General features: G+C 33.4%; 1 protein-coding gene across 1 annotated transcript in view; it reads right to left on the reverse strand.

The window, feature by feature from the left end:
* Nucleotides 1-15,275, reverse strand: part of LOC129220171 (glycosaminoglycan xylosylkinase-like) — an 86,468-nt gene that overhangs the window by 66,476 nt on the left and 4,717 nt on the right. The window contains exons 2-3 of the mRNA XM_054854525.1: nucleotides 11,080-11,522; nucleotides 1,830-1,916 (exon numbers count right to left, since the gene is read on the reverse strand). Of these exons, the coding sequence (XP_054710500.1) occupies nucleotides 1,830-1,916; nucleotides 11,080-11,522 (530 nt within the window). The remainder of the gene's footprint in view (nucleotides 1-1,829; nucleotides 1,917-11,079; nucleotides 11,523-15,275) is intronic.

The following is a 15,275-nucleotide window of genomic DNA, read 5'->3' on the forward strand; positions in this document are numbered from 1 at the left end:
TCCGCGAAATTTTCTTTCTCCTACTATCACCAGAGACAGCATAAAACTGCGTATTCAGGATCACAAGATCAAAATTCTTCTGGGAGAAGTTTTCTCAAGGAGCCCGGTTAAAGTTTTAAACGTGCTCCTCACCCTAAAATTATTTTTTGGTTTCGCCACTGCCTTGTTGTTCCGGGAATACCCCCTCCCCCCAAGATCCCTGTTATTGTTGCACCCCCAAAATTTTTTGCCTAAATCCGCCTATGTTGAGGACTTTGTATTAAACAGGGACGACGTTTTACTTCATTTGAAAAAAATTAAATAGACTAAGGCTCCGGGACCAGATAATATTTATCCAAAAATTTTACTTGAATGTGCAGAGGAATTAGCAGATGTAATTGTAAATATTTTTAATGCTCCTTATAACTCAGGGACAGTGCCAGAGGATTGGAAGCTGGCTAACATTACACCGCTCTTCAATAAAAGGGTATACAGGAAGTGCAGGAAATTATAGACCTGTGAGTCTAACTTCGGCGGTTTGCAAAATTTTTGAAACATTGATAAAAATTAAGATAGTAACTTTTTTAGAGACTAATATTCTATTGACTAGTTTTCAGTATGGTTTCAGGAAAGGTAAATCTTGTGCAACTAATTTATTACATTTCTATGACAAAGTTACCATGGCTTTAGACAATAAGAAGCCTGCAGATGTTGTTTACATTGATTTTTAAAAAGCTTTCACTAAGGTTGCTCTACTTAGCAAATTAGCTGATATAGGAATAGGAGGGAAAATTTTCATATGAGTAAAAATCTGGCTGACCGGAAAGAAACAAAGGGTAGTTGTAAGGGGATATTCTAAATGGAGTGAGGTTTTAAAAGGGATTCCTAAAGGATCAGTGTTAGGGTCTGTTTTGTTCATTGTTTTTTATGAACAATACTCATAAAAAAATTTCTGGTAAGATGAATTGTTTTGCTGATGATGTTAAAGTTATGGGGATTGTAGAAAATGAAGAACAAGCAAATCAGCTGCAAGAGGATCTAGATCATATTATGGAGTGGGCTGATAAATGGGGTATGGCTGTTAATGTTGGGAAATGTCAAGTGCTACATTTAGGGCATGGAAATAAGTGTACAAGTTATTATTTGCAAGGTTCAGTCATTAGTCAGGCAGAAAAGTTACAGATCTGGGCGTCAAGTCAGGATTTAAAATTTAGTCAACACAGTGCAGCATAGCTAGTAGAAAAGCCAATAAGATGCTTGGGTTTATCAATAGATCTATTTCAAACAAATCTAAAGAAGTTGTTCTGCCCTTATATAGAAGTTTGGTAAGACCACATTGAGTATGCTGTGCAGTTTTGGCCTCATCTTAAGAAAGATATTAATGTATTGGAAATGGTTCAAGGGCAGGCTACAAGGATAATAAATGGACTTTCTCATTTAAACTATGATTCTAGTCTTAGAATACTAAAAATGTACAATCTTGAGCAAAGAAGAGACTGAGGGGACATGATTCATTTGTTTAAATTTATTAAAATGAAAGTTGTTACGTGGCTAAAGTTTAGCATTGAAAACAGGACAAGGGGTCATTGTTTTAAGCTATTTAAATATCAGGCTAACATGGATATTAGGAAAAATTATTTTAGCAGGGTAGCGGAACTTTGGAACAGCTTACCGGAAGAGGTGGTAATGAGCAAGGGAGTAGATAGTTTTAAGAGAGCCATTGATCTTCACTGGGGATTGTAAATTGACTAGGACCAGCCTAGCTGGGCCCAGAGCCTGTTACTGATTGTCACATTTGTATTTGTATTGTATTTGTATAAATTGAAACATTGTTAAATATACATACATACCTGTTCAAATGAAATGCAGCAATTTCCCCATTATGACGATCTGCACCAGCATACGGCAAACCAGTCACAACATAGTCTCGATAATATCTGAAATGATTGATAGATGAGTTTTAAATTTTTCTTTGCAATGATTTTGCAAGAAAATTATCAATATTCAATGTTGATGACATTCAAAGGTAGCCTCAAGCACTTTCATTCATGTCCTGAAATAAAATTTGATGTAAAACGATGTCTTGCATGCAAATGAAAAAATAAATAAAAAATCAAATTTACAAAGTAGAGGAATGTGGGGCAAAGCGAAGTGGTTAAGACGACTTGAGTTTTTTGAAAATGAACAAATCTGAAATTTGTTTTGAAAATTACAGTACCTAAAGAAAGAACATTGTATCTTATATAATTAAAAACTGAGCGTAGGGGAGAAGGGGGCTAGTATGGACATCTGGAATTATTCTTTTATTTGTTTTTAAAAATTTCTCTGTTGATTTATGCATAATGACAACACCAACATGCACTTCCATGTCTAGTTTTATGACAGCACACTTGATACTTCAGTAGCGAATTACAAAAGAAGGTTTTCATAGTGAAAAGTAAATTTCGGATTCTTTTAATTATTAGATTAGACTGTTTTAATTTACTATTTCAAGTAAAAAGATATATCATAAATGTATTAAATATATATTTTCATATTCAGTTTTGCTGTGCATAATTTTAATTAATAATTAAAAGGCTTAAAAGAAAACATTGTCTCATGGGGTTATAGTGGACACACGGTGATGAGGCTACTGTGGACACATGCATGGTAATGATGCCTTGTGGACTCATATACACACTAATCCCTTGCAGCTTTGAGTGAGAATAAAATAAGGAGTTAAATACAGTGAAGCACCGTTTATACGTTTTTGAAGAGACTGTATGAAAAAAGCGTATAAAGGAAAAAACGTATAATAGATATACATTAATGTGTATTTGACTCTGCAGGGACCAATTTAAAAAATGTGTAAATGATAAAAACGTATAAAAGTGAAACATATAAACGGTGCTCCACTGTATAATATATTTTACGTTATTTGCCTGATTAGATTAATTTCTACAGGTATGCATTCAATTACAAAGGATTTCATGTCCCGTTTTTTCTTATTTTAGGTTTGATTTACGAAGTAAGATAGATTCATGCAAAGTGATGAGCTCTTTTACAAATGATTTCATTTATTCCTTCATCATATTAAATTTTGGGATTTTATTCTTTAGCAGTTGCTTTATAAAATGATTTTTTGAAAATGATAAAATGACGACATTTAGAAAGGATTCTGTGTGTTTTTGCACGTTTTTAAGCCTTTTCCTTACTAAATGAGTTTGCTTATTGAAAGATGATAAATCAATTTACCAAGGAATTCTGTCATTTTCACACATTTTTTAAACTATTTTTTGTAATTGAAATTACCAATGACGTAAGCCTTAATGACTTTGTGTTGGTCAAGTTTATGGAAAAAAATAGCCTTTTGCACTATGTTGGACCAGTGGAGGCTGTACGCAAATCAAATGATTTCATTAAATGCATCTCTTCTGTGGAAAAGGGTGAACAAAATAGTTCTTTGAAGCACAAAAACTTATTCTTTTTCTACTGTGGAAAATATATGTCCCGAACATCATGAAATGAAATTGTAGGGAAACTACCATCGCCAGATGTTACACACTGTAAACAAATTCCGAAACGTTACTGATTATTTCCGTGTAATGTTGTGGGATTTAACGGGTTTTCACTTATTTCCCCGTAAAATCAATTGTCTTTGGAAAAACGTTTTCTGAATTGCTTCAAGTTGCACGAATGTCCTTATGGTTCTTAATGGTATGAAAAATATTTTTAGCTACCAATTTAAATATTAACTGAGTGTGTTTATTAAGCGTATTGTCTGATGCTCGATTATGGCCCGTCCAGGTTGACTAAGCTTTCAATGAGCGCTGATCTCTCAATGAGAGATCTTCATATTCTTCGAAAAGAGTTTAAAAGATAGTTTACGAAGTTACCGATTTTTGGCGGAAAATGTTCCTGGCAGAAATTGAGCACATGAGTTGCCCATTGATTTCCGGGAACGTCTCTGAACTGCAATTATGGTGCATGTTCTACTCTGCATCTCACATAACATTTAATGTTGATATCTTTAATAATAGTGTAAAGTAGAAAAAAAAACTTCTCTGCATTAAAATAGCCTTTTTTCATCTAAACAAGAGTGAATAGCTTTCAAATACAGTTGGCTCTCTGTTTAACGATGCTCTATTTAACGACGACTTTTCACCGTCCCAGATGGTCCATTGCATTCTATTTAAGAAAGCTTTCTACTTAAGGCTGCTCTTCAGTGGGGAAGAAAAATGATCTCGCTTGAAAATGGGCCTTTTCTTTAAACGAAAGCAGTGTACATCAGTGAAGTGATTGACACTTCAACAACCAATAGAACGAACAGTGACCGATGAAAGTGTGGATCATGTGACCTGTCACATTTTGCAGGGGAACAGACCGGACGCTCCCCCTGCTGTGCAAGTCAAGGGAGGTATAGCTGTCTGCGAAATGAAACCGCAGCTTTTTACAGACCCTTCCAAGGAAATTCTAGTTCTTTTCCTCTTGAGTCTTGACTACATAGGTAAATGAAAAATAACTCAATGTAAAAGGCGTGGCATTTTACATTGCCACGCATTTTGCAATATTACTTGTGATATTAATTTATTTGTATTCGCACTAAAATTAATTTTGAAACAAAGATTTTTCCCCCCATTAATACGGTTTCAGATCTCATCTAGGAAAAATTAACGAATGAATGAATATTTGCAATAAATAAATTCATAAATTCGTTTTATTTTTAGAAAAATGTTCGTTATTGAAAATTGATGATTTCAAAAAAGGAAGGAAAAAAAAAAGATGGCCTGCATGACCACACTGAATTTTAACGAAATGAACTCTTAATTCTAACCAAAAAATTTTCTTTAAAAATGGATGATCCTACTTAATATATTTGAAAAATCAAGTGCCGAATAAAAGTGGGGACTAAAAATACCAGTTATCGGTTGGCGAAATTGTTTCGCTTCTGCTGCCTGTTTGCCACTCTCCCCAACCCCATCCGAGTTGTCAGAAAACATTCTTCTTAAAAATGAAACTACATCCTCTTTGCATAGTTAATACTTGATTGTACAATTAACATTAATGCCACTAATTAGTTACATTAACCTTTATTTGAACTGATAATATTTATATTTTAGTGGTAAATTAAATGCTACTTTGTTGGTTAGTTACCTGTTTTACAAATGGAGTGGCGACTACAAAAAATGTGGCTACTATAATTGCCTTTTCTCACCACTGGTGACCAGAAAATTCCCCCAATCTTTATCTTTGAATTCTTTTCTTTTTGAAAAAATATTTATTTATTTATCTTATTACTATATGCAGATGAGAAGGCTACGATAGCATTTGTCAAGGGGTTGCTATGGTGAAAGTTCTTTCAAATTGAGCATAACAATGGCAAAATCGCGGACGGCTACAGAGAAGAATTTCCTGAATTTGAAAAATTAAAGATTTTTCTGTGATCTTTGTTTGTATGCAGGGGTGCTCACCCTGCTCCAAACTCAAAGGCACAAATCACCCCTTCACCCACTCTCAATGTTTGTAAACTATCTTAAGCTGAAATTTTGGAATAAAGCTAAACCTAGCATTTTTAGAGTTTCAAATTCAAAGTTACTAAATTCGGCAAAATACATGAGGTATTACATACACTATATGACCAAGTATTGGAACACTTTCAAAAATTCACAATTTTACGGATTTCTCGAGAAATAAAAGACCAATTGCTCTCTGCTCTGTAATTTTTTTCCCATGAAAAGTATACTACAGACGTCAAATCCAATAACAATTAAGTCTGCTATTCATTTAGGGGACCAGCAACAAAATATACGTTCTTATCATGAATCACTCTGTAACGATGGCAGAAAAGTGTTGCCAGTTTGCGAATGACCCCTTACCATTCGTCGCCTATCCTAGAATTAAGAAATTCGGCTCATTAGATCGCAGATAACTTTTTAAGAAATTGTGGTGGAATTTTTTTCATGGATTGTAGGAAGTATCTGAGCTTTGGATTATGAACGTTATGAATTGCTATCTTCCGTGCATGTGCAGTAAAAAATTAATTGCTTTAATTGTTCATATTTCATCAATTTTTCCATATTTTAACTTCAAATTTTATTATTATGTCTCTCTAAAATGCTGTCAAATATTGTAAAAGTTTAGTAACGTTTGAAGAAATACTCTGCGTGATATGAGGCGAAAACCTTCAAAAAAATTTGCATTTTTGAAAGAAATGCTTATATTTCCATGGGTATAAGAGATACTTTCACAAAAATATAAAAATAAGTTTTTGATAGATTTTTAACTCTTTTCTGAAAATTATAGATTATTCCCAGCAATTTACAAAGAAAAATGATCAAAAAATCTTTTTTTTTTATTTCCTCAATTTGTTGTTGGTCCCTAAATGAATTGCAGACTTAATTTTTATTGGAAAATGCAACTAGAGTATACATTTTATGCGAAACAAATTATAGAGCAATTGATCTATTATTTCTCGAGAAATCCCTAAAAATGTGAATTTTTGAAAGTGTCCCAATACTTTTGTCATATAGTGTATATAGTGCTTCTGCTTCAACGCATTGAGTTTTTATTAAAATTTTCTAATAAGTCTTGTGAGTATCTGATCCTTGTTAGTTGTCATATAATAAATATTAAGGGTTGTCCTTTTTCTCAGGAGGTACGAAAATATTACCTAGATATATATCTGCCTGAAAGAAAAAATCTCGAAATACTTAGGTGAAAAAAATCTCAAAGCCTCGCTCTGCCAGATTTTAAAGTTTTTATCGCTCTGCCTCGTTTTTATGCATCTTGCATTTAATGAATCAATAATAAAAAATAAAAAAAGGGCAAGAAACAGATTTGCAGGAAATACATAAAGTTACGACAAAAATGAAAATGAACAGCTTACATTTAAGAAAGCAATTATAAGTACAAGTAAGGGTATTTCACATTTAAAAAAAAAAAAGAAAAACCAAGACAAACTTTTTTTTTTGTTCTGTGTTACGCACTTCTGTGCCGAAAAATTATAGTATTTGTGTCTTCAGTCACAGAATAAAATGAATGTTCTAATCAAATGATTATTAGTAATTTTATCATTCGTACTGAACAAAAATCTTTTTTGAGATCCCACATTTTCTATTCTATTGACTCCTAGTAATATGTAAATACAGCGAGAGAAAGGATTTAGCTTCTTGTTTAAGAGAGGGAACCATTTATAAATTTAATTAATATGATCTTTATCGTAAGCATACTATTTACTCAGAAATACTCCCTATTTTTCCAAGCACTCTGTTTGGGGGCTATGCCTTTTAATTTTCTCGAAAATAAAATTCTCAAAATGCAGTTTTAAACGATCTCGTAGTATTTGGAAACGGGGAGTTCGGAAGCTTTCCCCGAAATATTTCGAAATAGTCTAAAAACGCAGTCTTAGTGTGATGTTGGGGTGGGGGAAGGCAAAATTTTCAAAGTGTTATAAACATGATTGTAGGCCATCTTTAGTAACGTTCTGGGACATGCAGGTTTTTGAAATCAAAGTTCCAAAAATGCAATTTTAGACGACTTTTTTTTTATGGTCAAAAAAGGATTTTTCATAAACTCCATTCCCGAAATTTTTTGAAATTAAAGTCACAAAAACGAAATTTAAGACGATCTTTAATGATGTTTTTTAAAGGGAGGAGGGGGGGGGGGGTGCTTATGTGACCTGAAAACCGTTAATGCCCGTAATTAATTTTTTCTACATTGTATTAAAATACTGATATAGCTTCTGAGAATGAAAATAGAAAGTAGTGAAAACTTGTAACCCCCATTCTATATTGTTCACACCTTAAGGCTGAAAACGTCATTAAAACTAATACATACAATGCTTAGTAATTCTAGCATGGTGTGTTTTTTGCAATAACCGAATCATATTAAATTACTAATATATTTTTCATGATTTTCTATGTATTTAATGAGTATGTTGGTGTACGGAATGTTTTCCGCAACTGAATAAATGTTTTTGAAAAGTATTTTTATTCTCCAAAAATACAGCTTCCAAATTCTTAAAAAGATAAAAAGAAAAAAAAAACTATTTCTATTGTGAAAAGTTTCTAAAGACATCAGAAAGCCTTCTGTATTTTTGTTTTCTTATCAATCTTAAATGTCGGTATTAGTAATCTGGAAATTTTGTATTTGGATGAAAATTTGTTTTTAATTTCATCCACATTGATGTTTTTTTTCCCTGAAATGTAATTTTACACCCCCCTCCCCTTTTAAAAGTAAAATCTACTTAAGTTAAACCTTGAATGAACACAAACAATTAGTAACCATGGCGACAAAAATTTGACTTCTTAGTAAATACTAAAACAACGAGCCAGAGTTATTCTTGTCATCATGACAATCTGAAAAATCAGAGCAACATCAGCTTTGGTCAAGTAAAGATAATAAGCATTCACAATTGCTCAAAAAAAAAAAAAAAAAAAAAAAAAAAAAAAAAAAAAAACTTATTTTTTTCTGGAAGAATAAATATTGTCCTGAATTTTAGTTGTTTTCCAAAAATGATAGCGCTGTTGGAGAAATAATATTTAAGCAACGTACTTAAAAAAATATAAAACATGTTTTTTAATTGTAAAGACTATCTGTACAAGCTTGATTTGCTCTGAAATCACTTTCAAAAGCACTTGATTCTTCAAGAAAGCCTTAGGAAAAAAGAGGAGAACGTCCAGCGAAGGTCATTGAGGGGAACTAATGAGAGGGTGATAAATCTTACACTCCATTAGCGCTCTCCCCTCAAAAAAGGGTGTTTACTATGAGGGGCGGGGCAAATGCAAAAAGTGAACGTATTTTGAAATTTTTTTCAATAGTTAGAACCCGATATTTGTTTAAAAAATGGTCGCATTATTTCAAACAAGATCTCAAAAGAGAGCTGGAAATATTTTACGTGTCAGGGCGTTCTTAAAATTTCGATAGCACGAGTTCCAGATGTTTTACAGAGTGAAATGTCCAACAGTACCTCGTTTTCGAAGAAATTTATTTTTCTCGAATTTTAAAAAATCGGAGAATGGACACATCAAAAAAGTAAAAACTAAAATACACAGACATGGTCTTGAAAAATACTCAGAAAAAAAATTGATCCGAAAACTTCACAGGAATTTGTAAAACAAGCTCTAACTTTCCTGGTAGGTTAACATTAGATACGAATCTTTCAGACTCTCAGTGAAGAGCACCCTTAAGGAGGATTTTTTGTGGTCCCTTGAAAGTCGTTAAACAGAGAGCCAACTGTATTTTAATTTGTCTTTTAAATAGTTTCTTGGTTTTCAGGCAATTCATTGCTACGAATTGATATCTTAATCTTTATTATTGATTAAAATATGCTTTGTTACGGTTAACATTGGCTAAGGAATGTGCTATTTAGGTTAAAACTTATTTATGTTTCAAATCCCCTGTTTACATTGCTTAAGTAGTATTCTATCTTGTCCACACTAGCCCCATGACATTCAAGCTATTGTGGACAAAAACAACCTTTTTTAAAACATTTTTTTCTAAATAACTATTCAGCCAAATGTTTTAATTTATCAATTAAAATAAGTACAAAAGTGCAAATTATTGTAAAAAAAATACCAAGTGCATTAAAACAGTATTTAGTACACTTTTTTTGCAAAAATGCAAAATTTGTCCACACTAGCCTCCTTCTCTCCTATTACAGTAGGTACAGTATCAATTAAAAAATATTCATTATAATACTTAGATTTCGAAGTAAAATCCCTATTTTTCGGAGGCTTTCCTCCACTCAAATAATTATTCAGTGTTTCATCTCAACTTTCCGTAACTATGCTTTTACTAAAATTTGCAGCGTGAAGAAAATCATTGAGAAGAAAGATGTGTTGCCATTTTTTTCTCGAATATGAAGAAATAAAATTCTGGCTTTTGTTTTGAGGCTTTTCCTGTAATCAGGGAATTTAAAATGTTTCCTTTTTGGTTATTTTTCCGGAATCTGCCGCAAAATTTTATTGATTTTTTTTCATTAAAGCCTATTCTCGAACACGCGTCACTTGATATAACTTTTATTCTCGAGGTACACCGTGCAACACAGCTAGTTTTATATTAAAACTTGCATTGAAACAATATTTTTTATTTTTGGCAGTAAATTTGCATCTTCAAAAAAAAGTTGAAAAATTTCCCTTTTTTTTCATGAGGCAAAGTGAAAAATAAAATATTTTTCTAATGAAATATTTTTTATTTGATTATAAAACATATTTTTGATCAAAAGAATGAGTAAATAAAAGGTTAAATGAATAAACAAAAAGGTAAGGAAAAAATAAACGAGTAATTAAATGAATAAATCAATTTAAAAAAAGGAAAAATAAATGAGAGAAAATGAATGAATGAATACTAAAATAAATAAATAAATGAATTAATTGATAAATGAAAACATAAGTGATTTATATTAAATGATTGAGTGAGTAAATGAAACAAACTATTTCACTTTGCCCTGTGTGTACTTGATTAATTGAACAATTTATTTAAAATACAAATAAGTTCATAATATTAACTAAATTAATACTGCATTAAATATTAGGAGACCTCAATTAATATTTAAAATGTTAATAACAAGAACTTTATCATTTTATAGTAACAAAAATAATTTCTGACTTACGAAAAATATTACAATATGAGCATCAATTTTTAAAGTTCTCCGTATTACCAAACGCTTTACTCTTTGGCGGTATTTTTTCCCTGACTGGAATAGACTACATATGAGGCTGTGAGAAGCAAAGGGATGCAAGTGGACTATTTTAAGTTTTGAGTAAAACACGTTTAAAGATCAGATCCTAGGTAGGCTTTCATTGAAATTTTTTTCTAAATCATGGTACAGCAACACCTACCAGGGCTACTAGTACCATCCCTTGCCCCAAGACAGAAGAGAGGTTCACCTACCATTTGTATTGGTTATCTCCAAATTTTTAATTTTGCCACTTGCATCCCTTTGCTTTTCACTGTCTCATATGGTTCTACATAGTTAAAATAATACCAGATAATTGGAGCTAAAATCAGAGCAAATACTTCACTATTTCATTTTGCCCCGATCTTTCACTTTGTCCCTTGTTCCCCTACTGTTGCCTAATTGCAGCATAGAAAACCTCAAATTAATTTAAAACAACTTACTTCATTGGCTTAAAGATAACTTGTTGGCCGCCATCAAGGGTAAGCATCATTTTCAATTGTGTGCCTTTGTAACCAACACCAGCATGAATGATCGGATTTGTAACAAGTGCATCTAAAACAAAACCCAACTCAGGCGTGTTCTCAGCATGAATTTCTCTTGGTTTGACCCAACCAGCAGCTAAACTCCAAGGCGATACTTTCATTTTCAGATCAATTCGCAAATTTTCTTTGACATATTGCACAATACTATGATAATCACTTCTCAATTTTTCGCTTAATGAAAAATTCATGTTTTGTAGTTTAGTATTGATTTTTATTGCAGCAAGGGCAGCAACACTTGTGATGCTTAAGTTGTTGAATGTTTGTTCAATTTCTAAATCTGGTTTTAGCAAAGCCTGAGACGACTTTGTGAAATGCTTGGACAGCTGCTGACTTTCAGCTTTCTGCAATAAAACATACCATGATGTTTTAAACTTGAAAGCATTAAAAAGGATAAGTACACATGATTAAAAACTTTACTCATAAAGCAAAGCACAAATAATTCAATACTTTATCAGTTCAGGTTTTTTTGAGCAATTACAATTGCTTATTGTTCTCATTTGACTGTATTGATGTCCTATCATTTTATTTTCCCACCGCCACCTTCTGCACCATCACTGTCGACCGGGTCCTCACGATGCTGCTCCTATAGCGAAAGCCGTCTCAGGTTGCATCCATGTATTACACACACACACGCGCATACATACACAATTACACACACACGCACACAAACACATACATACACACAAACACACACATACACACAAGCATACATACAGACACCTACACCTACACGCACACACACAAAAACATACACACAACTACTCACACATTCATGCATACATACAGACACCTACACATACACACACACAAAAACATACACACACATACACACAACTACTCACACATTCATGCCTGCACACAGACACAAACACATATGCCTACACACACATACACATACCCCTCCCCCCCACACACATTCATACACACAACTACCCACACACTTATGCCAGCACACAGACACAAACACACATGCCTACACACACATACACATATCCCCCCCCACCTACACACACATTCATACACACAACTACTCACACACTTATGCCTGCACACAGACACAAACACATTTGCCTACACACACATACCCCTTCACACAACACACATACCCCTACACACAACCACACACGCCTACATACACTCGTGATTGCGAAAAACATAATTTGAATTCAAGATATCAAAATTCAAATTGATTTTTTTTTTTTACTTCTCTTTGGAGGGTTCCTAGTTTGATACCAGCTGTTCAAAGATCTTCCGTTTTTGCTAATGGCAATGACGGATACAAGGGAGGGGCGATGGGGTCGATCGCCCCTCCCTTGAGGGACTCTTCAGCGTTAATTTTTCCGAATTGAGATCCTAAAATGCAACTGTAGGTACTTTTTGATGACGAAAAGGAAAGGAATAGGGTTTGAGTCTCCCTTCCAGAAGCTTTTCGGAATTGAAGTTTCAGAAAGGCAATTTTAGACGATCTCTGGCGATGTTGGGAGAAGAAGTTTTGACCCCTTCCCCCCTGGGCATTTTGGAAAAAAGATGCGATTGTAGACATTTCGGGCAGTGTTAAGGAAAAGGATGGGTTCGGTGACTATCCTCTAGTAATTTCTTGAAACTGAAGTTTCTAAAAGCGCAATTTTCAACTACCTTTGATTATGTTAGGGGGAAGGGGTTTTGAAACATTCTGTGTAATTATTACAAAAAAAAGTTTAAAAACGCAATTTCAGAATACCTCTTTCAACAGAAAAGGAAAGGAATAATTTCAGGGACATTACTAAATCTCTATATTTTAGTTGTTTTAGAAAAAATGCTGTGGAAGCCTCTCCTCCCCCCCCCCAAGCATGTATAAATCTTATATATGCAGTAAAAGGTTAGTTGAAAAATCAACCCTCTCCTTAAAAACTTTCTGGATCCATCGTTGGCTAATAGTGACTAGGGCACGTTAAATATATCATGGTCACTAAGTCCTCCAAGCCCTCCTTCCAAATCAACACCGACAGCGATGCTTAAACGGGAGTTGTTTGCCTTTGGATTTGGATCAAAATTATCAAAATGTTGATAGGTGGGGCTTTCCATCTATCATGGACGATTAAACTTCCACCAAAGTGGTGCTCTGCAGGGTTGATAAAAAAAAAAAAAGTTTTTTTTTTTGGTTTAAGCTTGGTTTTATTTGGTTTATCTCTAAAAGTAACAATTCTTTTTTATGAATTAATTGCTAATAATGTTTAATATTCACATTTATACCTAATTTTTTGATGATTAATTAAATAATTAAGAAGACAATATCGTAATTTCAGATCCTCATACAACATGATTATAAATAAATTAAGATTTACCCTCAATCAAATTGTGTGGGAGATGAGGTAGTTACATTTCAAGGCCAGGGTTGGATGAATCTTGACATTTCGAGGAAAAAAAAAAGAAGAAGAAAATTTGCTTTTATGATGAAGTTTTGTCAAAAGATCAAGGAAGCTGGTATGCTGTTCAGTTTTGGTCTCCTTATCTCAAGAAAGATATTTCTTTATTGGGAAGGGTTCAAAGGGTTACTAGACTAGTAAGAGGACTTTCAGATTTAGACTATGATAACAGACTTAATAGGCTTAATATGTGTAGTCTGGAGCAAAGGAGCGCAATTTATCAAAATGAAAGATGTTAATGGATTAAATTTTTGCACAAAAAGCAGGATTTGGGGTCATTGTTTTAAGTTATTCAGATCTCAGGATAACCTGAGAATGAGAAAAAATGTCTACTTTAGTAGGGTTCTGGGCACTTGGAACAGTTTACTGGAGGAGGTGGTAATGAGCAAGGGATGGATAGTTTTAAGAGGGCCATCGATCTTTATTGGGGACCAATAAACTGACTAGGATCAGCCTGGCCCCAAATTTCTAATATCCAGAAAGGTAGCAGTCTTGAGCATTCCAGGTTTGTTGTCTCATACTACATAAAATATATGATTCTGAATGCATTTGAGACATTTTATAGTGGACATTAAATATTCATATGCCTTGATCTCTATACAGGGTTTGTCAGTGGCGGATACACCCGGCGGGCAACCGGGCATTTGCCCGGTGGGCCGGTCATGTTCCGGGCCGACCAGTTGCCCTGTCTACAAACAGCAAAATGTAAATTCCACTACGTAAATTCTCGAGCTTCAATCCCTTATTACGCATGGGCTCAAGCCCGCTGATGGAGGGTGCAAGGCCGTCGCCAAGGGGGCTGTGGGGGTGCTGCACCAGCCCAATTTTTCAGAAATGAGGCCGCCAATTTCATTTTAGTAATGCAATAAAAAACAGAAAAACAAGGGCAGTATTTAAAAGTTAAAATACTTTTGTCCATTTATCAATTTCTTTAATGAATTGCCATTCACATTAATTTTACTTATGAATGGCAATTCGCAATTTTTATGAATTATAGTTTATAACAATTACAATAAAAGTGACAAAAAGTATTTTTTCAATAAAGCTTTAACAGAAAATGCAAAAACACAATTTGGAGCATCCAAAATTCTGTATTATTAAGAATATTTAAGTACAGACCTGCAAAATGGGTGTTTCTAAAATTTTCTTTACGAAAAATAAAATATTCAGTTTCTCTCACTCAATATCCCTCGAAGGGTTCAAACCCACGGTTGAAGACCCTTCAGTCACAAAATTATTATTAAAAAAATATGATTCTCAGGGGCCGCCGACACACCGACCTTTTCTACCATTTTCCTTTCCTTTTTTTTTTTTTAATGAAAAATATTATCCTGAAAATCAGAGTTGTGTATATAGAAAAATACACAGGCCATCGAAATATGGTTTAACTAGGAGAAAAATTAAAATATAGCGAGAAGGACTGAAAATAAGGAAATAAATAGTCACACCAGTAGTTCTAAGTGTTTGAATGTAAAAATCATGTATGAACTGAAAAGTGAAACAAAACTTTATCAAGAGGTGAAGAAAGAATATTTAAAATAAAATAGAGTGAAAAAAACGACCTATGATCATTAAGGTTATTTAAGGTCACCAAAGCACCAGAGCAGTTCAAAAAAGGTTTTTTTACCTTTGGCCGCAGATGGCTTGCATATTAAGCAAATAAAAATTCTAGGCTGGAAATTGAAAATT

This window comes from Uloborus diversus, chromosome 4 (assembly GCF_026930045.1).
Source record: "Uloborus diversus isolate 005 chromosome 4, Udiv.v.3.1, whole genome shotgun sequence".
Lineage (NCBI taxonomy): Eukaryota > Metazoa > Arthropoda > Arachnida > Araneae > Uloboridae > Uloborus > Uloborus diversus.